Consider the following 24,850-nt stretch of genomic DNA (forward strand, 5'->3'; position numbering starts at 1 on the left):
TTTCTTGGATATTAGGTTTTATGTAGCCCTCTAAATCAGCAAACAGGTCTATTTAGTTAAACCATCGAAGTGCTCATTAAAGAGTCAGCTTGAAACCTTTTGTAATGAAGGTTAAAGAATGTCAAACAATACAAATCAAAAATCCTCTTTTCATGTCGTTGACTAATAGCCTCTGACTTCATTAGAATTGCTTCATGATGATAACAATCGTTAGCTGTCTGGAGGTAAAGACTATTGATTCCGGGTAAGATGTCATCAAGCGTCAACCTGGAGATCAGAGGCTTCAGCTCAGGGATCAGTACTATATTACAAGAATACAATATAAAGCTCATTTTCCTGTGCTGTACCAAGCTAGATTATTCAACATATTTAATATTTCTCAAAACCATTTTCAGGAATAATGGTCTTTAAAGTCTAAAATCCTTTAAAAAACACTCACGCACACACATACAATGTACACGCTACTTACTGAACAGTGTACAACATGTATTGGGACAGTAGATTTCTGATCCAGATGTTTGAGGACAAAGCTCTCCTGAAAGTTTAATTTTCTGGCTACATTTGTTTATCTTGCAAGATCAAGTTTAGTGAAGCAGTTTTCTATCTGAGCCAGATTTTTCTATATGAGCCAGATTTATATTCCAAATTTGCAGTTACTTTAAAATCTGTAACTGCATGTAAATTAAATCAATGGTAATTAATTTCATATACTTACACTCAGCTGAAATCGAGGTGCTAATTAAACAGATATTCTATAATCACTTGTGTTTTAATGGTTTATCAGAGAAGAATAAGTGCAGCTCCTACAAAGACAAGCACAGTGGAGTCAATGAGCTGCAGATGTCTGTTAAAGTGATAGATGGACCTTTTGTATTGTAATAAAAAGAAAAAAAAACGGTGGATTTGAGGTTTATATATGATAATGGGTTTAAAAGAATCTGACCTGTAATTTCAGCCAGTTATGAGGGAATGAGATTCTAAACGTGGGAATGAGATTTCTATCGGGTGAAGCCCAAATATACTAGTCTGCTAAACAATTATATTGGGTTTGACTTGCCTGGAGATATCAGTTCATCATGTGGGACTGAATTGAGATCTAATCTGGAGAGGATACACTGCACCGGGAAAGCAGTTGGCTGACAATGTAGACTGTTTTTAATTCACTCAGACTTTCTGTAATGCTGTTCTAAATGGAGACAATTTTCTTGAGTTTGGGTTTTAATGGCTTATGATTTGCTGGGACGCTGAATATATCTTTGGTTACCTTTCTGTTTATGGCAATATGCATGTCTTTTCTAATAGGCTTTGGAGATTTGGACTAAGGAAGACAGAGGAACAAAACACTAATAAAATAAGGGTAGCAACCTTTTCCAGTATCTTTTTCTGTGTGTTTCTCTGTGGCTGCCCTTGCACTCTTTCTGTGTGTTTCTCTGTGGCTGCCTTTGCACTCTTTCTGTGTGTTTCTCTGTGGCTGCCCTTGCACTCTTTATGTGTGTTTCTCTGTGGCTGCCTTTGCACTCTTTCTGTGTGTTTCTCTGTGGCTGCCCTTGCACTCTTTCTGTGTGTTTCTCTGTGGCTGCCCTTGCACTCTTTCTGTGTGTTTCTCTGTGGCTGCCCTTGAACTCTTTATGTGTGTTTCTCTGTGGCTGCCCTTGCACTCTTTCTGTGTGTTTCTCTGTGGCTGCCCTTGCACTCTTTCTGTGTGTTTCTCTGTGGCTGCCCTTGCACTCTTTCTGTGTGTTTCTCTGTGGCTGCCCTTGCACTCTTTCTGTGTGTTTCTCTGTGGCTGCCCTTGAACTCTTTATGTGTGTTTCTCTGTGGCTGCCCTTGCACTCTTTCTGTGTGTTTCTCTGTGGCTGCCTTTGCACTCTTTCTGTGTGTTTCTCTGTGGCTGCCCTTGCACTCTTTATGTGTGTTTCTCTGTGGCTGCCCTTGCACTCTTTCTGTGTGTTTCTCTGTGGCTGCCCTTGCACTCTTTATGTGTGTTTCTCTGTGGCTGCCCTTGCACTCTTTCTGTGTGTTTCTCTGTGGCTGCCTTTGCACTCTTTCTGTGTGTTTCTCTGTGGCTGCCCTTGCACTCTTTATGTGTGTTTCTCTGTGGCTGCCCTTGCACTCTTTATGTGTGTTTCTCTGTGGCTGCCCTTGCACTCTTTATGTGTGTTTCTCTGGGGCTGCCCTTGCACTCTTTCTGTGTGTTTCTCTGTGGCTGCCCTTGCACTCTTTCTGTGTGTTTCTCTGGGGCTGCCCTTGCACTCTTTCTGTGTGTTTCTCTGTGGCTGCCCTTGCACTCTTTCTGTGTGTTTCTCTGTGGCTGCCCTTGCACTCTTTCTGTGTGTTTCTCTGTGGCTGCCCTTGCACTCTTTCTGCTTGCTTCTCTGTAGCTGCCTATGCACTCTTTGTGTGACTCATTTTGTTCACTGACCTTTGAAGGTGAGAGAAGCAGAGCCACTTTGCCACGATTAAAGATTGCTACTGAACACTTTTCAACATATTATAGTGTCATTTTAGGTGTTTTTGACTCGTTTAAAATAGCCTGTCATCACTGCAATCTGAAAGCACTATCTATGAAGCCGTATCACACCTTGCAGTCCCAGTAATGGGGCTTTGTTCTCAATCTCTTCAGGAGGGTAGAATTAGAGCTATTGTTTCTGTGACAGGCTATGCGTCTAGCAATTGCTGAAAACTGTATTTACCTCTGGGATCAGTGGCAGGGTTTAAAAATTTTAAAATTACTGTACATGCATTTTGTAGCTTGAAGTGCAAAACACATTACAGTCAACATTGTGTAGAATACAGAACATACACAAAACAAAAGTCCTTCTTTCAAATATTCTATAGTATGAAACTTTCAAATAGTTTTCATGAAAAGGTGGGAGATGCTAAGGCTGTCTCTAGCTGCAAACACATGTGAAGTGAACCTGGTCTATGGGGTATGGTGCATACACAGGGGTTTCCAGCTTCAACCATACATCAGAAACCCTGTGTATGCATATTGAAGTGTGTTTATATAAACCCAGGAAAGCAGACTAGTGGTTTATTTGAGTGGGGTGAAGACAGTAATATCCCTCCTCAGTTCTGTCATCCTTATTCCTTATTCGTACTTCCTTATTCACTGACCCCCTCACACCCCAGAACCAGAGTGGGTTGTTGGAAAGTCTGTTGCCTTGAGCAGTCCAGATCCGGCTCAGGTACGGAATGTTTAATGATAGAAGTAGGTTTAAGAAAGTAATTGGAAAAATATTAACACATGTAAATGAAAAACCTTATCAGAATATTTCAGACTGGACTAACTGGAATCACACAATGCCCAAGCCGGAAAACATTGCTTGAAATGAATCTTAAATAATATGATAGTTAATAAAACAGTGTGCTCTATATTTGAGAATATACAGTAGTGTTAATGCAACTGGGCTTAACTATTCAGACTTAAACAGTAACTAGTTTCACAGGCACATGGATAACTGAATTTGCTTGGATTTATTGATCCTTTTTAGCATTTAAATAGATATTTTTTGCTGTTTATCAGAGACAAGAGAAAATGTGTGTGAGCTGCTTTGTATTTTCTTGCTAGTTTTATATTATTATTTATTTTAGTTTTATTCTTCTCTGACAATGTGCCTTTGCACAACCTTTTCATTCAGTCAATACACATTCTAGGTCTAAACACAATAGACCCGCCCATTGAAGTAAATTAAAATTGTATTAGAAGATGAAAATATAATGCTGGAAGACACCAATCAAAGTCAATCAAAATCACAGACTGTTGAGTAAGCTGTTCCGCCCCCGCATAGATGAGCATTCTGCATAGAACCGGGAATTCCAGGGGCAATAACACGGCTCCTTTCACCTCCCTGAAGAACATCATAACCATGCAGATGAAGGAGGGGTAACCTGAACCAAATCAGAGTCCCACCCACGTGGGATTTACAGACGTACACAAGCTATCAGGTGCACCCAGTTCATATTTACAATTACAATATATGCACAAAAATGCAATAAAAAAAAAAAACCTCTTAAAAAATAACCGACAAATCCAGCAAATGTAGACAGGTTAATAAAGTCTGCATTATTACTCAGCGCTATTTCAGAGTTATTTTCACTGTGATCGAAGGCAGAAGCCTTTATCGTATTATTTATTATTGTAAGCAAGTGTGAGAGTACCGGACAGTATACTGTATATGACACGTTAGTCTACGTTAGTCTAGTCTTGTGCCAAACACTTCAGCTATTGATAATAAAGTGTTATATCCTGACCACAAAGCCAAAGCCATTCACTTTATTACAGAGTATTACTTGAGTAACCTTTTACACCTGCAAATGCATTGCGGCAACACAGCATCTCATTTTTCATTTCGATCAATTAAACTCCTCTGCTTTGTAGACCCCCAGAACTTGGACCACAAGCTAAAATAACACTTTGCTTTGCTGATGATGAAAACCATGTCGACCAACTACAATAAATCCCATTCAAAATCAAAGTCATCATTACATACTATGTCCAGAGATGCAGGATACCCAAGGTCAGTTCTACAAAACAGTTTGGCATATTAACTAATGTGAGGAGATAAGTACATTATTGATGAAGACATAAAACTGAAAGAAAATTAGCCCTGGTTAAATAAACAAGGTTTAAATCTGGCAGGTACAATAGCAATAGACCCGGCTGTGATATTAAAATACATAAAATTAAACAAGAAAAGTAGCTGTAATAACCAGTGTCTGACTGGGGGCTGTGGTTCAGGGAACTATGGGGTTAAACTGGATCTGTTTTAATGAATGGTGAGTGTGGCAGCTTTTTCTCTGAGCTATGAGTACCTAATTGCCATCTGTTGTGACAGGACGTCGCTAGTTAATCCCCGTGGAAGATGGGGGTTTATTCTACTGTTTCTCTAGTGCAATACAAAGAGATACTGCCTAGGGGCCATTGTGTCAGGCACACGCAATGCCTGCTCTCTCAGACCTGCAGTCTATTGTTATGTTGATGGAGGCAGCAGGCAGAGCCTTTTGTCAAAGACACGGAGAGGGAGGGATATAAAGAGGGAGGGAAATGACCAAACCCCAGCCTCGACGTCATATTCTGTAAGAGAGAAAACAACAGAGCTTCGTGTGAGCACATACATATCTACTCACGCACATGCACACGCACACGCACACACACACACACACACACACACACACGCACGCACACGCAGGCACACACTACTCACATTAGAACATCTCTACTAGCCTGGGGAAAACTTCAAAGCTAACGGCTGCTGGCACAGGCAAGGTGCAATCATGGATTTCATCTGAATATATTATTGGTTTACTACATTTGGATGCAAAGAAACAGATTGAAATAAATAAATAAACACATGAAGCATTGCATTGCGTAACCTTTGTTACATCACATTGGTTTGACCAGAAGGAGAGAGATCACATGGACTAGGAGACAAGGAAAGGCACAGACTGATTGGACCGCCGCATTTGAAAGGACTGTTGCAGCGGTAACTTCCCTCAGTCAGTATTTGGACAGCTCCCTTGTTCTGGCTGGTGCAAGCGAGGCAGCAGCAGCAGCTTCAGCAGCATCACTAACAGCAGTGCTGCTTGCTTCCACCCTTCAGCACAGCAGAGTCAGTGTGAAGACTCGGGACCATGGCCAGCATGCAGCAGGGAGAGAAGCAGCTCTTTGAAAAGTTCTGGAGGGGAACCTTCAAAGCTGTGGCCACTCCGAGACCAGGGAGCATCCTTGTAGCCAGCATCATTGCCCGAAGGACTGTGGCCAAGTAAGTGCACTTTTCAATCTGTCTTAAACTCTAGTGTTACCCTTCATTATGTGACAGACTTGTCAGTTAGGACATCTTTGTTTCAGATATTACGTGCATACAAGTTCACATTATTATTATTTTTGATACCAGTGCAAGATTGATAAATTACATTTGCAGAGTTAATAAAAAGGGCCCTCAGGAGTACCTATAATAAGCTGTTTTTTTATTCCACATGTTCCACGTTATCCTCCCCCGATACATCCAATTCTCAGTGTTGGCTATCAGAGACTCACAAAGGATGGGTAAAGGCACACAATGAAAAGCACCCCACTTTAACCCCGTGGACAATGACTTTCTTTTCATTCAGCAATCCCCGGAGAACAGTCTCTCCTCTCTTTGTCTGGAGTGGATGCTGATTTTATTTTTAGTGTCTTTCAATATCTCAAGGTTTCTGGTAAGATAGTCATCGGCCAGCAGCAGCAGAACAAATGAAAAGGGAGTTGCTTTATTTCTGTTTGTTATCCAGGAATTACTTTCTTTATGTGTAGTCTGCTTTAGCCAAAGCCTAATTCAGCAAAAACATCTCTATCTTCCATCTCAGCCCAATCTGTCTTAGGGCAGTAAGCATCATTTGAAAAGACATGTATATAATCAGTCTGGGCTCATGAATGTTCATTAAGAACCGTGAAGCCCATGTTGTCACTGGTTTTGTCATGCTTAAGATCATAACTTGCATATATTTCCTTCACTGAGGATAAAAAGGTAGCATTAAATGTGACATACTGTATAAGTTTCAGCTGGTAAGTTTTACGATGTTTGTATAAAATCATGTATCTGTGGGTCGTGTGTGTCAAGACAAACACTACATGGCACTTCAAGCAATAAAAGATCCTAGTTTAGTACAACTGGATCCACATTACTATCATGATATTAACATATACATTTTAATAAAGCATCAGTGGACAGCACTGTGTTGAACCTCATTTTCATGTTGTGATTTGTCTGGGAATGCTGTAGATTTACACACGTGTATGAAGCATGGAAGCAGTATGAATAGTCTTCAAGGCGCAGGATAGTTGGAAATGTGTGCTTTCTTTCCTTGGAATGAAGATTAACTGTTTTGCTGCAGTAAGAGCTCCTTATTTTCACAGTGATGACCCTTTGAGAAATTCATTGCAATTTGCACTGAAAATGAGACAGTAAGAAAAATGTTGCCTAAATATCGTTTCTTCCAAACCAGATCACAGCTTACACAGATTTGAAAAGCAACATTAAGTAAAGAAAGTGATCAACATTAAGAGGTAGATCTGGAAAGCTCAGGTATTTACTCATATAGAAGGCGCTATATTAGTCTGTTGGGAGTGCTTTTAAAAGACAAATCTGTAAAAGATTGTGAGTAATTACCTGCGTTGTCATGAAAATATCAGAAACAGAATCCATTTTTTATTGTTACTGATTTGTTTATAGTTTACAAAGTATGCACTATTAAACATTGCATCTGTACACTTTGTAGTATATAATATACACAGTCTTACTGCTATCAATCATTTCATCACTATTGTCTTTGTACACATGCGTATAGAGGCATCTTCATGCCATATAAAACAGAATTACAGTGAAGACTGGCTTGGCTCTCCTCACGCTGTCTTCTTCATCTGTAGATTTGATTCCCAGGGAACTCCCTAAAGACACTGACACATGTTTGCTAAAGATGCTTCTTTTTTTTAAAATTTCCGCTTCAAATAATTTAGATCAATTGAATAGATTGCTGTATCTGCATCAAAAAAAAACAATTAAGATGTGAAACCCAAGGAAGATTCCTTAAAAATAATGTGTCAGTCTGAACTCATTCAGCCCTGTTGGGTCTGCTTCTTGTTTGTTGGATCAACAGTTTTCAGTCTCTAGAACAGTTAAATGGTTTACTGTCTGAGTTAACAGAAGGGTCATGCAATGCTTGGAAGTGTTTGATGACTGAGAGAAAGGCAGGAAAGGAGAAAGGGAGACACAGAATGCTGTGCAATTATTGCCGTTTTATTTCTCTCTTATTGTCCTTTTCTTTTAACGTAACTGGAGCTGCCTGCAGGCTCCCCTGATGCCTGTAGTTTGATAAATAGAGCCGACTCCCCCCCCCTCCCCTCCCCCCCTTCTCTAGAAAGGGATGTGTTCACCGCCACTCCAGCTGGAGGGACGCTCTCCCGGCTATTCTATCCAACAAGCTGGTTTGTACCGTGCATTAAAAATTCAATGGATTTTAAAGGGGGAGGGGAAGGCTTGGCCTGGAAGGAGCAGATGGTAGGCAGAGAGGCAGGCAGGCAGACAGGCAGGCAAGCAGGCAGAGGCAGGCAGGCAGGCAGGCAGACAGGCAGACAGGCTGATTGTAAGAGAGAGCTCTTCCTGAGCAGATGCCAGTTTAACGAGAGAGAGAGAGAGAGAGAGAGAGAGAGAGAGAGAGAGAGCGAGAGAGAGAGAGAGATTAAGAAAAGCTCTCTATCAGCCTGATCTGAAGGATTACATGTTCATCAGACAAATATACACCATGATGGAATTGCGGTCGAAATAATGCAGCATTTATGTTGAATTTGGGTAGATTTTGGTATATTATTATTATGAATATTGTGTGGTGCTTGTGTGTGTGTTGGTTGGGAGAGGGATGGGGGAGGGGGGTACAGTGGATCTCGAGCGTGCCACTAACAAATGTATATTCCCCTGTAATGTCAAACCATTTGTATGATTCACTTGAGGACATTTAACAAGCATCCTGTTTTGCACAAGCACGTGGATTGAATCATCATAGCTAAATGTTTGAACATTTGCAACGCGTGCATTAATGCCTGTAGGTGTTATTTCATAAATAACTGTAACTGCTGCATGCAAAAGTGTTAGATCAATTACCAGCTGAATTCAATCCTCCTGTAAATGCATGCAGATGAAGCCCTCTGTGTGTTACATTATGAAACATTGAAATATCACTGGCAGTAATTTGAATAATGTGTAAGAAAGTCTCTGGTTTCAGGAATAGGCATTGGCTGTAAGTAAGATTTAGGCAGGATGAATACACTGTACATTTATTTATTTCAGTTCCTCCAATAGAACATATCCTTGTTATTATAGGTTTGAAATGTGTAACCTCTTGGCTAGGCAGGGAATGATTGAATCTTCAACAATATGTTTCAACAAATGACTAGACTGTGGGGCACTGGGGTCCCACAGCAGACAGGATCCTGCATATTCCAATTAACAGCAGCATTGCAATACTTTATTACATTGAAAGACTCCAGGGCATTCCATCTTCACAATCACATTTGTATCTGTTTTGCATACCATTCAGGCTGTTACTGTGTCTGTATACTGAATGCAATTACAAAACACAGAGTAGGACCTCCCTTCAGAATCACTAGGAGTGTGAAGTGACTGGTTTTGAACACAGCAGAGAGTCAGTTTAGTGAGAAACAATTTCAAGGCATTTCAAAGAAAGTACAGAACCTCAGTCAGTTATATGAAGCTGGGTGTATCCTTCTGTTCTGCAGAGCATGCTTTTGATCCACATTTCAAATGAAACCACAAACTAGTGACTTGGAAGTGCCTTCAGGTTGTCATGGCACCAGCCAGACACTTCTGCTTCGTGACATCACCATGGACTTGTTATTGAAGGCCTTCTTCGAGGTACTCCTGACTTGCTTGATTATTTATATATACTGTATATACACACCAGAATTCTCTCCTTGTCACATAGTTTAAGCTCATTACAGTAATTCAGTACACTTTTGTAACAGCAGTTTATTGATTGTTCAGTTTTTATCAGCCATCAGTTTGAAAACAAAGCAAATGTAAACTGAATTATGGAATCTTTCCCTCAAAGACATATACAGTGTATGCACTTGGCAGGACATCAAGCCTGTCTGTGATAATAGACCTTGTATTACCCAGTTCACAGAGAAACTACACCCAGTAAAGGACCTGGAGTTCTGAACTGTATATAAAACTACTCGATTAGCAACACAGAGCTGGAATAAAGGCATTGCTGGCAGCATGTTGCTGTGTTTAAAGAAACAAGGAGATGCAGGTTAAAGTGGGCCATTCTTGTTAAATTCAGTTTAAATCAAGAGAGGCTCAAATTAGATCTGAAAGCCAATCCCACCAGCTAAGCTCAGCAGACCTTTATAAAGTAGCTGTGTGATCAATATGTCTGATGTCAACAACATTATAGACAGAGGCTTCCAGAGGAAAGTAATGAACAAAAGCCTGCAAAGGGGCACCTGCTGGATAAAACTATGCATCCAAATTGTGTTTGAGGCTGGACCTGTTCCAGCTGCACTTGGCTTGCTGCTGCACCAGGAGATGCCCGTCAGGCTGGGAGGAGGGCAGTGAGGAATGTTCCCTTCATTTTGTAACTAGTTGTGCTTCTGATGATTAACCCAAAGGTTTGCAGACCAGGAAAGTTCCAAGTGTAAGATTTTGTTCCTGCAATTTTTTAACTGTTTGGAATACGTTGATACATGACAGCATCTGCTGCATCAATTATGACGTCATGTGATGCTTCTTGGTAGACTGGGTATGCACAGTATGTGTTCCCCTTATACAAGAGTGGTATTCACAATTGGGCAGTATCACAAGGCCTTAAAACAAGTGGTCTTTTATGTAAAGGGGGTTTAACATTGGAAATGTGCATATAACGTAAAATGGGAAATGTGCATTAACATGGGAAATGTGCATATAACATGTAACATGGGAAATGTGCATATAACATGTAACATGGGAAATGTGCATATAACATGTAACATGGGAAATGTGCATATACTGTATGAGGATTCTTCAGAGTAGTCAAGATTGTGTGAGGTCCTTCTTATATGTTGTTTTAAATGCAGGTTTTTTTTTTTGTTTTTTTTTACATCTCATAGCAGCATTATGGTTTTGATGGCTTAGTTGTAAACCCTGTATTAAGAAGAATATAAACTGCCTGCATAACATAATTGCTGTGATTGTCTCAAAAACAACACAATCAACTAAAAGATATATTGTGTCAGACACTTCTTATTCTGCAAGGCTCTTTCTCCTTCATTATACATTCTAAGCAAAACATCTCAGTGAAATGTGCCTGTACAAGTGCTGCTGGAGAGAGAGGGAGAGAGGTTGTTATATTTCCACCCAAAGCCGCTGATCACATCTCAACTGCTAAAAATGCGGTTTTGAGATACAGTCAAATTAGTTTATTTTTGCAACTTCTAGTTTAAAATTCTCAAGATCATAGATGTACATGTATTAAATAATAGTACAAAAGTGAACTGTAATAAAGTGCAGCTACTGTCTGTGTTTTAAAGTGATTTAAAATAAACAATTACAAAAAATAATAATAGGAAATCCCCCACTACTGCCCACAGCCTGTAATTAGGAATAAGAGAGGAAGTTGAGATCTCACTAATTGTATGTAAATAGATACAAATATTACAATACAGCAACCCTGCTCCATCTCTATTTCTTGGATCTTGACAATGAGGCTTGAGTACTTTACCTAGCAATTATATGTGCACATGTGTAGGCGTTAATGGATTAGTGTGTGCATGGGTATGCATGTTGCTGTGTGCATGGATATGCATGGTGTTGTGTGCATGGCTATGCATGTTGCTGTGTGCATGGATATGCATGTTGCTGTGTGCATGGGTATGCATGTTGCTGTGTGCAAGGCTATGCGTGTTGCTGTGTGCATGGGTATATATGTTGCTGTGTGCATGGGTATGCATGTTGTTGTGTGCATGGGTATGCATGTTGCTGTGTGCATGGGTATGCATGTTGCTGTGTGCATGGGTATGCACGTTGCTGTGTGCAAGGTTATGTATGTTGCTGTGTGCATGGGTATGTATGTTGCTGTGTGCATGGGTATGCATGTTGCTGTGTGCATGGGTATACATGTTGCTGTGTGCATGGGTATGCACGTTGCTGTGTGCATGGGTATGCACGTTGCTGTGTGCAAGGTTATGTATGTTGCTGTGTGCATGGGTATGTATGTTGCTGTGTGCATGGGTATGCATGTTGCTGTGTACATGGGTATACATGTTGTTGTGTGCATGGGTATGCATGCTGCTGTGTGCATGGGTATGCATGTTGCTGTGTGCATGGGTATGCACATTGCTGTGTGCAAGGTTATGTATGTTGCTGTGTGCATGGGTATGTATGTTGCTGTGTGCATGGGTATGCATGTTGCTGTGTGCATGGGTATACATGTTGCTGTGTGCATGGGTATGCACGTTGCTGTGTGCATGGGTATGCACGTTGCTGTGTGCAAGGTTATGTATGTTGCTGTGTGCATGGGTATGTATGTTGCTGTGTGCATGGGTATGCATGTTGCTGTGTGCATGGGTATGCATGTTGCTGTGTGCATGGGAATGCATGTTGCTGTGTGCATGGGTATACATGTTGCTGTGTGCATGGATATGCACGTTGCTGTGTGCATGGGTATACATGTTGCTGTGTGCATGGGTATGCATGTTGCTGTGTGCATGGGTATGCATGTTGCTGTGTGCATGGGTATGCATGTTGCTGTGTGCATGGGTATGCATGTTGCTGTGTGCATGGGTATACATGTTGCTGTGTGCATGGGTATGCACGTTGCTGTGTGCATGGGTATACATGTTGCTGTGTGCATGGGTATGCACGTTGCTGTGTGCATGGGTATACATGTTGTTGTGTGCATGGGTATGCACGTTGCTGTGTGCATGGGTATACATGTTGTTGTGTGCATGGGTATGTATGTTATTGCTACCACTTATGGTACAATTATAATGCTTTATATGTGAAAGCACTGAAAAGAATAGCTCACGTCAGCTCATTAACCAAAAAGGCATCAGAAAAACAAGCAAAACCTGACAAGACGGATAGCTTTGAGTAAGCAATGATTTGACTTAGATAGAACAAACACACACTTTGTAACTCTGCAGAAAGTAAAAGCATGCTTGCAGACGGTGTGCAGAATTTGCTGCAGCAGCACACTCTATTTCTTCACTCCTGTCTGCTGTTATGGGTCACACTGGGTTTCTCAGAGAAAGAGATAGATATAGCTTACTGCTTCCAGCTTGCTGGAAGGACATTGTAATGACATTGTATTCAATCAGTTTACTCAACTCTTCAGGCTGGACTCCAAACTGTCTCCTTGGTCAATTATGTAGCAGGCTCTGCACCCTGAGTCAGATATTAATGTGGAATATTTTTTTTAAACATGACATCTCTAAATGTAAGTATTTTAGTCAGTCCTGAGTCACGTTAGATTAACTGTCAGACAGCTGTGAACCTAATTGTATTCTCCACAGAGCACTGCAAGTCTGGACTCCCGTTTACACTCTAGAGGACACATGATTGTGTTGCACTTTGCACATTTTATCCATTTATGTACATGTACAAACATGTTCAATGTAGGTAAGTAAATAGATTGATCATCATGCTCTTGTGCAAAGCTCTCATCTACAGATTGATAATCAATTTGTTTCTTGAGAGAGCTGAAGTCAAAAGATTTAGAATACTCTCCTTAACTGGTTGCACACAATCTGTGTTTTTAAAAATAGTTTTTACAATGTTGTGTCAGTGTTGTTCTTCTATGAAGGATCACATTTGAGTTTTCAGAAGCTCTCTGCTGACATTGCAGCATTTTGGGAGCAGCACTTAGCTTTTTCAGTGTCTCAGGTGTGTTTTCATCCAGTTTCTTTGAAGCAACTTTGAATTGGTTGACAGGCTTGCTGTGACATGTTCAGCTTGTTGTTGACACAGCTGGGGCCATTTTAATATATCAAATGTTCATGCCCATGAAAACAATGCTTCCAATCCATCGAATCAACTTAAATCCAACGGATCCACTTTCTTAACAGGAACAATGCATGCATCAAAAAGTTACATCATACCCTGATGTAACTTTCACTATTATCTGCTGTATTATTGAATTGTGGTTTGTCACACTTGAGAATTATTGTATTTCTTGTTCTTATTGTATGACTTATATTGTAACACTTGAATGTATTTGTATTTGCTTGCGATTGTAAGTCGCCCTGGATAAGGGCGTCTGCTAAGAAATAAATAATAATAATAATAATAATAATAATCACCATCAACAGTGCAATTACTGTATGTTGGTTGCAAGGAGAAAACATTCGAGTAATGATGGGCTTTTGTAACAAACTTCCAGGAGAAGTGGGTCAGGAACGAGAGCTCCTGTCTGAGGAGGCAAAGCAGCTTTGTAAGAAAATGTCTTCTTTGCAGCTTAAACTGATATACCACAGGGTACAAGAGCCCCACTGTTTTGCAGTAAATGTTTCTTGTGCTAAAACATTTTGAACCCAGTCTCGTCGTAATATATTTTCAATACCCTACTGGTAAGTTCATATAAGCCTGTGGCTTTTCTGAAAAATCTAATAGGAGACAATGAAGCCAAGATTTAAAAATACTGTAGATGTTGAAATGAACTTCACACCATAATATTATTCCAAAAAATATTTTTGTCTTGCAGCTGAACCCTAGCATCTCATTTGATTTATCACATTTATAACTGTAAGCACAGTCTGCTGGAAAACTGCAAGAGTAAAAAATGTATTCTTGCTTATTCAAATACAATAAAATATTGATTTGATATGTGTAGAGCTTACAGACACACTGGCCTGTCCAGGGTATAGATTCATCCTGGTTATGCATGAAACACATTTGTGGAGTTTATTCTTTATTGTTTGGAACTGAATTTACAAATAGTTTTTTCCACTAAAATGAGTAGAGCCACATCCCCAGTAAATGCTATGTAGAGCCACATCTCTACATTACACTTTCTGGGGAATGCTGGGACTGCAGTGCACCTAGCATGATCTCAGTGTTTCTGAGTATATATCCTGTTGGTCTCTGGACCAAGGGACCAGGGTTTGCTCCCTTCTCCTGCAGGTAGGGCAGTGCAATGAAATGACTGTGATTGCCCTTCTCCTGCAGGTAGGGCAGTGCAATGAAATGACTGTGATTGCCCTTCTCCTGCTGGTAGGGCAGTGCAATGAAATGACTGTGATTGCGACGGATGCTTTCGTAGCCAGCGGTTTGTTCCGAGTGCTGATTAACCAAAACAGAAGTGACGGGTTCACCGTCTCTGCTGGCTCTCTGGGTGCATTGTAAACTGGATTAGGGATATTATCTTCAACATATCTTTACAACCAGAGAAGGGGGATTGGTCACTGCAGAAGTCTGGCACTCTTGAGCCCTAATAGGAATGAAATCTTGCTATAGCGTAGTGGGATAATGATTGGAGTCTGACTGCTTCTTATTCATTAGAGTGCATCAACACCAGCACCATTGCAAGCTGTTAGGCATTGTTACAAAGAGGATTGAAGCTGGTTTGATACAACCGCAAAAATCCTGTAACTGCATTCATATTCATCAGACGCTCTGTTAAAAGAGTTCACTAGTTCTTAAGATTTCAATATCAATCAACATGGATTACTTAGAAAGGTAGATGCGTTTTGCATTGTGCTGCAGTAAGCCAAAGTCTGTGGTTTGCAAAGGCATTATTTTACAAAGAAAAATAAATCTATTTTGAATTTAAGTTGAACATGTTGTTTCCTTATCATGCTTTTTAAACAGCCATTCCCTCACACTATTTGAAAAGCTTGGCCCCCTTTCTTTGTGCCAGCTTTGTTCTTGTTTAATACAAGCTGTAGGTTATGATAATGTCATCCTATGTGTATTTATAGCTGCCTGTGTATTTATCTCAAATAGGCTTCTGGGTTGGTTAAATAGGTTTTTAAGGGGAAGTATAAGATTGTGTTTCAAAGCGAGCCATACGTTTCTCTGGGAATACAGTCAGTGATGGGTCTCTGGCTGTTTCTATCACCTGTCTTTTTGTGTTTCATGTCCTGTGGTTACTGAGCTTGCCAGTAAGCAGTAACAGAATCCCAGACTGACAGGAGGAGAGCAGTGTTGGAAAGTCAGTTATGAATGGTGATGAAAGGGTGACAGTTTCTTGAAAGGCTCTTGTGTTTGAATTCACATCTGAAGAAATTCGGTGACATTGCATATGTTTGAAATATCATTAATAAAATAGGTCATAAGTTTCATTAGCTGCATAAAAGTATAATAAACAAATATTTTATTAAACATTATCCGTAGAGAAGTAAAAAAATAACTGAATATTATACAGATTTAAAGCATTTATAATATCTATTTTTAAACTACAGCATGTCTTTTAAAAATGTGTTTAAAACAATTATTATAACAACAATAATGTACAAAACATGCATTAGAATGTATTTAATGCAGTACATTGCTTATGTTTCCATAGTTGTGTTTCAATTAAATTGTTTCGATTTGTCTAAAGCTGAACAAAATAAAGCCTATTTTTCTTGCATTATATATATATATATATATATATATATATATATATTATGAAAGAACTTCACCCACTCGGGTTCGTTGCCCCTTTAAGAATTGACCCAGACACAGAAATAGGTGGTTCAGCGCTTACGCGCACTTTTAATAAAACAAACAAAAACACAAAACAAACACCTAGCTCTTATACGAGCACTAACTAAACATACAGGAACGCCCTTCCTAACACGGGACGGATACCCCGTTTACCCATAGCAACCAAAACACACGCTTTACAAAGCTAAACACAGCACAGTACTTACATTGGGACTGCTAGGACACAGAGTACTCCTTTCCATGTCCTTCTCCTCAGCAGCCTCGAGCAGACTGCCTGCTCTCCTTTTAAACTCCCCAATAACGCCCAGGTGTGGATGATCATTAATAAAACAATCAACAAAAGGTGCATTCTCACATGTTTTTTCTCTCTCGCAGGGAGGTTTTAACCCCCTCCCTGCTGTCTCACTCAACCTGCTATCTCACAATATATATATATATATATATATATATATATATATATATATATATATATATATATAGCAGTTATGCCCTCTGGAAGCAGCGCAACTGGCAGCAGGATTTAGACAGTAAACAGGGGTTAATCTTGCAGATATCTTTCACATCAACTTTAGAGCACTGAGCTGACAGTCTCCGGTGTCGTCCTTGACAATATCCAGTGATGGAGTGTGAAGATGTGGCGGTTTGACTCACGGTTACTCAGGAATAGAACAAAGGCTTCCTGCTCAGTGTCTGAAGCAGAGGAGTTACTGAGTGCTGCATCAGCTCTCACTTTTCATTGAGCAAGCACTGCCTCTTCATCACAGTGTCCCTGGCAGACAGAACCCCTCTCAAACCCTGCTACCCCCTAAACTCCTTTCTTTCACTTGCTAATCCTTTATGCTTATATATTTAAATATATTATCATTATGTTTTCAACTTTCATTTCAATGCATCATGGGAATCTGGTGTACAGTACACATTTGTTCATAGATTAGAGTCCTGCTTGTTGCTCCATTCTCTGCTACTAAAACCACATCATGCACCACTTAGGAAAATAATCTCACCCGATTCATACAATTCAAATTGACCTTAAAGTGCACATCTGGTCTTCCATGAAAATAGACAATATGCAGTCATTTTAATAACAGCAGTCTGTTATTAAAATGACTGCATATTCCTGTGCCTCAGCTTGTTTCTGCGTCCCATGTGATCTGTATTGAAGCCCATTGGAAGCTGCGTGCTCCAGCATGGCATGCATCCTGTTTGTTAGCCCATTTAAAAGAGAGAATAGCTGTGGACAGATGGCTAAGAATACCTAAAGGCCTGATTCCTTCTATATGCTGTATCCTTTGTGTGTGAGAAAGTGGGCTGAATGGAGGCTCACAGTGTGTTCTCATTTCCTATTCTACTTGTTAGTCTACAACAAAAGATGAGAACCCATACTAAAAAAATATATATATTTAAATATGTAAACATATTATTCAACTAAAACTCATAGTCTTCGGGAATGATAAATTATATGGAAAAATATATGTATTATGTATGTAACGTTATATAAAATATATTTAACATATTACGAAATTGGCCCGTTTTCATCATATGGAAAATATATTTACAATGTATTTGCTTAAACATATTTTAAATATATTTAAAATATAATTTCAGGTAACAATATATCAATTATATTGTCCATGTATTTTTTAGAAATGTATTATTCAATATATTTACTAAACATGTATTATATAATGTATTCACAATATATTACATAATGTAAAGTGCCTGGACACACACCATATTTTGCATGTGTTCCACCAAACAGATATGAAGCAAATAAATAAGAAAGGAATGGAATTCCGCAATTTCACTTAAAAATAACTACTATCTTTAAACATAACGGAATATATCAACATTTTGTAAAAAATTCAGTGTATATAAAACACTCAAGTACAAAAATGAAAAGCTTTCAACATATGCTAAAAGGTTGTTTGCATTACAACAGGTGTTTGGGCTGCTTTTCTGTAGTCCTGCTAACATTGTTCTTCTGAAACTATGAGACATTACAAAAAACTGCTGCTTCCAATTAAAAATTCATTAATAGCTATGGAATTGTTGCTAAAAATAGAGCTATGAAAGTAAAAAAAAAACACTAATAAACTGGAAATACATTTTTACAATTTCATTCTTTTTTTCATATTGGTGGGCATACAGTTTAAATATATTGTTACTCACCTCTCTTTTTTTCTTCTAAATACTAGGCTTAACCCAGTTATTTTTTATGAGGTATCTGTAAAACTTCGGTGTCTGCAGAAAGATTGATTAATGACCATATTTGTTCCATCAAGAATAAACTTATTTACCGAATTAAAATCACAGTGTCTGTGTTTTTATCTGCTGTACATGGATAAACTTATGAAGCCTTCTTGTTTTAAATTTAGTGCTGCCTGACCATCGCAGTCTCCCATTATATGCAATATATAAATATATTGTTTGAAAACACTGCGTACACTTTTAAATATATTAATGTGAATACATTTATTTACAACATATTTTACAATGTATTTTGAATATAATTTAGAAAAATAAAATGTATAAATGTGAATATGTTGATTTACAAAATACATTTATAGTATATTATAAATATATTTAAGCAACATGTCATGTTTTAAAAAATATATTATAAATACATTTCAGGTTTAAAAAATATATAATTCCATATATTAAAATATATATTTATTTTCCGTATGGGAAAAGGGTATGGTTTGGACCCTTTAGGAGCTATCTGAACAAAAGCCAGCCCTGTAAAATACAACCTGCCTTCAGGTTCAGAGAGTAGTGGATTGCTTCAACTCTGATCATGACAGCATCAACAATCCAGTTCTAAGAATGGATCAGTTGAACTCTATCTGACCCCAGAGCTCTGCTGGCTCCGCTGGAACATTCAAAGGGTCTGGAGCATTGGCTTCCTGATGTGTAATTATCCCCTGATTAATTATACATTGATCTGGCCCTCTCCAGTCTCTTTGCACTCTGAATCCCTTGTGCAGGTCAATGTGGACGTGTAGGGGAATGTGAACACCCTGTTACTGATAGCATCAAATCATGGCACTTGAAAAGTTTCCAGATTGCTGGTACCCTGAACAGCAAAGCAGCAAGATAAAGAAAAAGTTGTGGATGCAATTGCACTGGATTGCTTTTAGGAGTGTTAGCAGTCTAATCAGAATCACTCATAGTACTGATGCAAATTGGCTAATGGCCTGTATGCTACAGAACAGGGAAACAAAACCGACCAATATTGCAGTGCTGTTTTGTAGGTTGTAAGATGGTTTTGCTGATTCAAGACTTGCTTTGTCTTTTCACATGGCTTTTGGGTGCAGTGATACAGTTTTAACTTATATTACCACAGTATAGAGTATGCGTATATTTGACATGATAAAGCCCTTTTATGAATATACTGGTCAAATAATTAAAAACTAAAATATTAGCAGACTAATCCTTTGCATTTGTTTGCCACTTTAATCAAACTTATTTTCTTTCAATCAAGTTCAAGTCATGCATGTCAGAAGGTAGTAGTTTGGCATCAAAGTTTAGTGCTGCATACATCTGCTTGACTGCATGCTTCAGTTAACCCTGCTGTTATCTCACTATGAACCTTTAAAGGATACAAAGTATGTCCAATTGATAATGCCGATGTATATCACACTTGAAGGCATAGACGGATCAGCATTAATTCTGCCATTGACAGATGAATAATTTAAGCACATGAGAGGTAAAATAAATTCAGAAACAGCTGCAGTTTCTCTCAGCTCCTAATCACCTTGAATGTCACTTAATGACTGATTATTTATTTACGTTCTTGTAATTAGCAGTGGTTTGGTCTTTGATTGTTCTTAGTCATTTCTGACAGATATTAGCATAAACAGGAGGTGCTTTGATAGCCCAGAAAGGAAGTTCAGTTAAGAATTGCATTTTAAACAGGACTAATTAAACCACAGCAGCCTTCCCTGTAGTGTCAAGACCTGCTGAATTATTCCAAACAGGTTCAAATCATCCCCTGCGTTTCCATTGGGGTGGTACGTCGATAAAGGTCAGGTTAGCAGGTGTGATGTGTTTTCATCATGTAAAGTCTGCTTTTAATTTGTAATCAAGGTTCAGTACAACTAAATATTGCATTTGTAATTGGCTGCACTTCTTGTGACCCTAAAACGTTTTTTTTTAATAGTAGCTAACATAGCGACCCGCCTTCTTACATAAAAAAAATCAATAATAGGGTTTTCATAAAGAGCAAAAAAAGGCATTTCTTCTTTAACAAAAGCCCAAATACTCCTGAATTCACATTAAGTCATGCTTGATAATTGTTCTTATCTCCAAACCCCAATCCAAATCATCACTGTGTGCTCCTGGACTTTTTCTTCTGAATGTAATAAATGGATTTTAATTCATGGCAGCTTGTAACAGTAATGGAATAAAAAGGCATTGTTAGCAGTGGAGATGGAGGCCCCGTTTGAGAGAATCAGCTCTAGTCAGGTTCATCTCTGTTGGGATTTCAATACAGAGCACCTTCTGACCTGGGCTGGAGGTTATTTGTGTTCATTGCTAATATCAATCAAGCATTGAATTGGATCATAAAGGTCTTTTCCAGTCAAGGTGAATGGTATTGATCATTGCATTGTCCATTCAAGAGTCATTGCTGTATTAGCTTAGTGACCTGTCCAGAATGGCATCAGTTGAGATGCAGAAGTCTTGGAACCCTTGGAAGGTATTGAGCACTGAAGAGATACAGAGGTACTTACATAGCGCCCTGGTGTGAATCTTCCCCTTCAGTCCCCAGACAGTTTCCAACATGTTGACGGCTTTGATTTGACATTTTAAAGGTACTTATAGCAAGCTTTCAAGCTTTCTCCTCCACCCCAAACTCAGTTGTCTTCCTTTATTGCCAACACAACGAGAAGAGAGTCATGCTCTGCGGATAGAAAAGACCATTTAGAAATGTCAGGCCATCATTAACACAGCGAATAAGAAGCAGCATTGTAGCTCACACTAATAGGGTTCCACCAGAGATAAGTGATGGACAGACTATAGCTAAGAGTTCATATTGATCTGGCTTTATATTTCACTTGCCACTTCCCTTTCTGTTAGGGAGAGAAGACCAGACTGGACCCTTAATTCATTCTGTTTGGACGGTGGTGATTTCACAGAGTGGATTGCTGTAATTTGATTGATGTGCAGTTCACAGAGCCGTGTACAGTGTTGTAATTACAATCTGTGCTTTTCGTGATAAAGAAATTAATCACACCATTATGCCATGCTATTTTATCATCAGGCAGTACTAATTTAATAAACCTGCCTCACTTGCCTTCCAAACAATCCAGGTCACACTTTGCAATGTTTTGATGAAAAGCGTTTCATATCAGTGTCCAGAGACACTGCAAATACAGAAAGTAAGATGTTTGCATTCCACTAAATCTGAGCAAAAGTGCCATTAAATCCTTACTGTCCCCTCCTATCAGCTATCATCCTTTACGACTCAGGGTCAGCCAGTACAAGGGATTTCAGAAGAAAGATAGGCAAACATGAGATGCATCCTTGGGTTTTAGGGGTTATGAGTTTCAATTTAAAGTGACTTTTGTGATTCGTGTTTCAGAACTATACAGGTTTAAAGGAAAGTGAAATTTCTCAAAGTTTGATTAAGAATATTGGAACAACCTGTACATTGTTGGTTAATTTTAGAAGTCAGTATTTAGTTTATGAGCGCTACTCCGCCAGATCTATTCAGATTGTGTTGTTTTAAATGTTGTGATGTTTTACAATCATAAGCACTTACTACTTACTAATCTGTGTTTGTGTGCATATGCTGTCAATTGGCCAGAATACACTAAAAACAATAATAATACAAAAACAAAAACATCTTTAAGATGTATTCTGAAACGACCATATATAAAGGTACAGTACAATAGAAACCATTCAGCTGTGTTGCATACATGGCTCCTCTTATAGGTTTCTATTATATAGCATGATGTACTGTAGGGTAGCTATCCATTTCCTAGCATGTGATATTACTAGGCTATGGAGACAGTTGTGATTCTGTGTTAATGTCCTGTTTGAAAGATGGCTGGGAACTGATACCATGGACAGCTCATGTACAGAGCAACCATGAGCCAAAGCAGAACTCAAGCAATATAACCTGTTGTCATGGGTAACAAGACGACACAAAATGAGAATAATATATTGAAATCTATTTATAAATAACGCTAATAATAAAATGCAACTGGCTGCATCACAAATGTGTTTATTTTGTTAACTGGTTCTTCTTCGCCTTTGGCAACGTGATAAATGAGAGTTTGACAGTAGTGGCTGCATTATCTTACCTGGGCTCGTTATATCACTAATCTACACGGATCACAAACCAAAGCCATTGCGGCATCACTGTCAGCAATGATGAACATGATGGACAGATAACTGTGAAGATGTGCTTTTAGAATTATTATATAGAGGGGCTGGTAATTAGAGCATTGAGTTCTGGTGAAGTGTGCATCACCTTCTACATGCTCATTATTATATAGAGGGGCTGGTAATTAGAGCATTGAGTTCTGCAGAAGTGTGCATCACCTTCTACATGCTCATTATTATATAGAGAGGCTGGTAATTAGAGCATTGAGTTCTGCAGAAGTGTGCATCACCTTCTACATGCTCATTATTATATAGAGGGGCTGGTAATTAGAGCATTGAGTTCTGGTGAAGTGTGCATCACCTTCTACATGCTCATTATTATATATAGGGGCTGGTAATTAGAGCATTGAGTTCTGGAGAAGTGTGCATCACCTTCTACATGCTCATAATTATTTATTTATTTTAAATCAGGCTAATTGCAATGTGCAGAACATTTATCTTTCATTACATATTAAAGTTACTTTTACTGAGTTTGAGATTGTACATCCAGATAACTGCCAGATGGTAGTACAAAATGCATAATGTGGGCAAATGAAAGAATTCATTTGGGGCTTTATATGAGAAAATAAAAAAGCGTTTTCAGATAGTATAGGAAGTACCATCCTTTGCTGACACAGAGATTTGAAAGCAATTCAATACTGGATACTTCACTACAAAGAAGCCCAAAGTGATTAACTCTTATTCAGAAGAAATCACATCTTCGAAACTCTTCAGAATGCATATTTCTAACTGCTGATTTATTTCTTTATGTATATTTTTTATATTTATTTATGATGTGCATTTGGATAATGAGACTGGAAATTAGCTCGGGATTCTTGCATCACAGATTAAGCAATCTTTGCATGTTCTGAGAATCTGAAGAAGGAAGACACTGGGAAGTCTCAATTGTCTTGTTGTCACAATCATTTCAACAGGATGATAAATCAATTCCATGGCCCTGCTGCTTGTGGAAATGCTCCTGACTGACAGATTCATGCAGAAGAAACTCATCACACTTGAATGTTTCCTTGAGGAAAGCAGGCCTGTTGGATCTCAGTATATCCCCTTCAGAAAGAAGATATTCCAGTTCCCAGTGATGCCAAAAACACATCGAACCCTCAATAAAATCACACTGACACCATCTAGGAAAAGGTACACAATAGCTTCATGAGTATAAACAACGGGCATCGATGCAGAGAAATTCAAATCAATAACTTAGACGTGAACTGAAGTATTGCATAAGATAGAATATAATGTTAAGATCTGCCTTTTTCCAAAGGTCAGTTGTAGGGTAAGCTCTTGTTACTGCAGTAGATCAGTGACTAAACCTACTGTAACAGTGGCAGTAAATGGTATTGAATGACACCATCATTGGCAATAAACCCCAGAACTGAGAATGAGTTGCCGTTGAAATGTGTGTTTAATAAAAAAACACCAGATACAAAGCTGATTATAGGGAACAAAGGGCATTAGCCATTTCTGCAAAATGCATTAATACCTGATCAGATCTTCTCTTTTCGTAATTGGGAATGAGGCAATGCAAGAGTGTTTAGTGATGTAAATATGTTAAAAGCCAGGCGATGCGTGGTAAAGCAAACTAAAAACTACTTGTGTATTTGACAATCTATACTGCTTTTCTGATTCCTATTTGAACAAAATGAATTTCATTTACTCCCTTAAAACTGGGAGCTGAAGACAAGCGTAATGACCTGTTGCCTATGTGGTGAGTAACATGGGGTTCTGCAGTCATCGTGTGGATGGCATGGCAACCACCATTACTAGTTCTAAGATTATATTGTGGTGTCTCAGTGGCACTCTACTGAAGCTTTTGCTTCAAGTACGTTGATTTTTTTTCATTAATTAAAAAAGCTTCATGGTGCTGTTAAGTACACTTGTTATTGCTGCTTACTACATAAGAGAATAAAATAAGCTTTTAAACTGACTTGTCAGTTTGCATGACGGGGAATATGAAATGCATGATGCATGAAATAATTGTACCCTATATAGACTGAGTGGAATTGATCTGGGAAATAAGAAATGATGGATACCATCCCAGTGTTTCTAATGTCTTTTTAAAAAGCAGATCAAATTCCTGGGATCAAAACTTTTTGTTCAATTGGCATCTCTGGGAGGATCAATTTGTTGTCATTTCACAGGCCAAGACACAACTAATCTGCTCTCTTGTTTTATTGGCCTTTCATTGGATTCATTTCAAATCAGAGATGCATGTTGAGGTCATTTGATCTCCGACGTATTAATCCTGAACCTGCTCAATCAGATTTGAGATAAAACTAGGAAAATAT

General features: G+C 38.7%; 1 protein-coding gene across 2 annotated transcripts in view; it reads left to right on the forward strand.

Moving 5' to 3' along the window:
• Positions 1 to 5,115: 5,115 nt before the first annotated feature.
• Positions 5,116 to 24,850, forward strand: part of LOC131699001 (serine/arginine repetitive matrix protein 4-like) — a 40,304-nt gene continuing 20,569 nt past the window's right edge. For both annotated transcript variants that reach the window (XM_058994109.1, XM_058994110.1), the window contains exon 1: positions 5,116 to 5,765. In XM_058994109.1, coding sequence (XP_058850092.1) covers positions 5,635 to 5,765 — 131 coding nt within the window. In that variant the 5' untranslated portion in view covers positions 5,116 to 5,634. The remainder of the gene's footprint in view (positions 5,766 to 24,850) is intronic.

The sequence above is a fragment of the Acipenser ruthenus genome, chromosome 21 (genome assembly GCF_902713425.1).
Source record: "Acipenser ruthenus chromosome 21, fAciRut3.2 maternal haplotype, whole genome shotgun sequence".
Lineage (NCBI taxonomy): Eukaryota > Metazoa > Chordata > Actinopteri > Acipenseriformes > Acipenseridae > Acipenser > Acipenser ruthenus.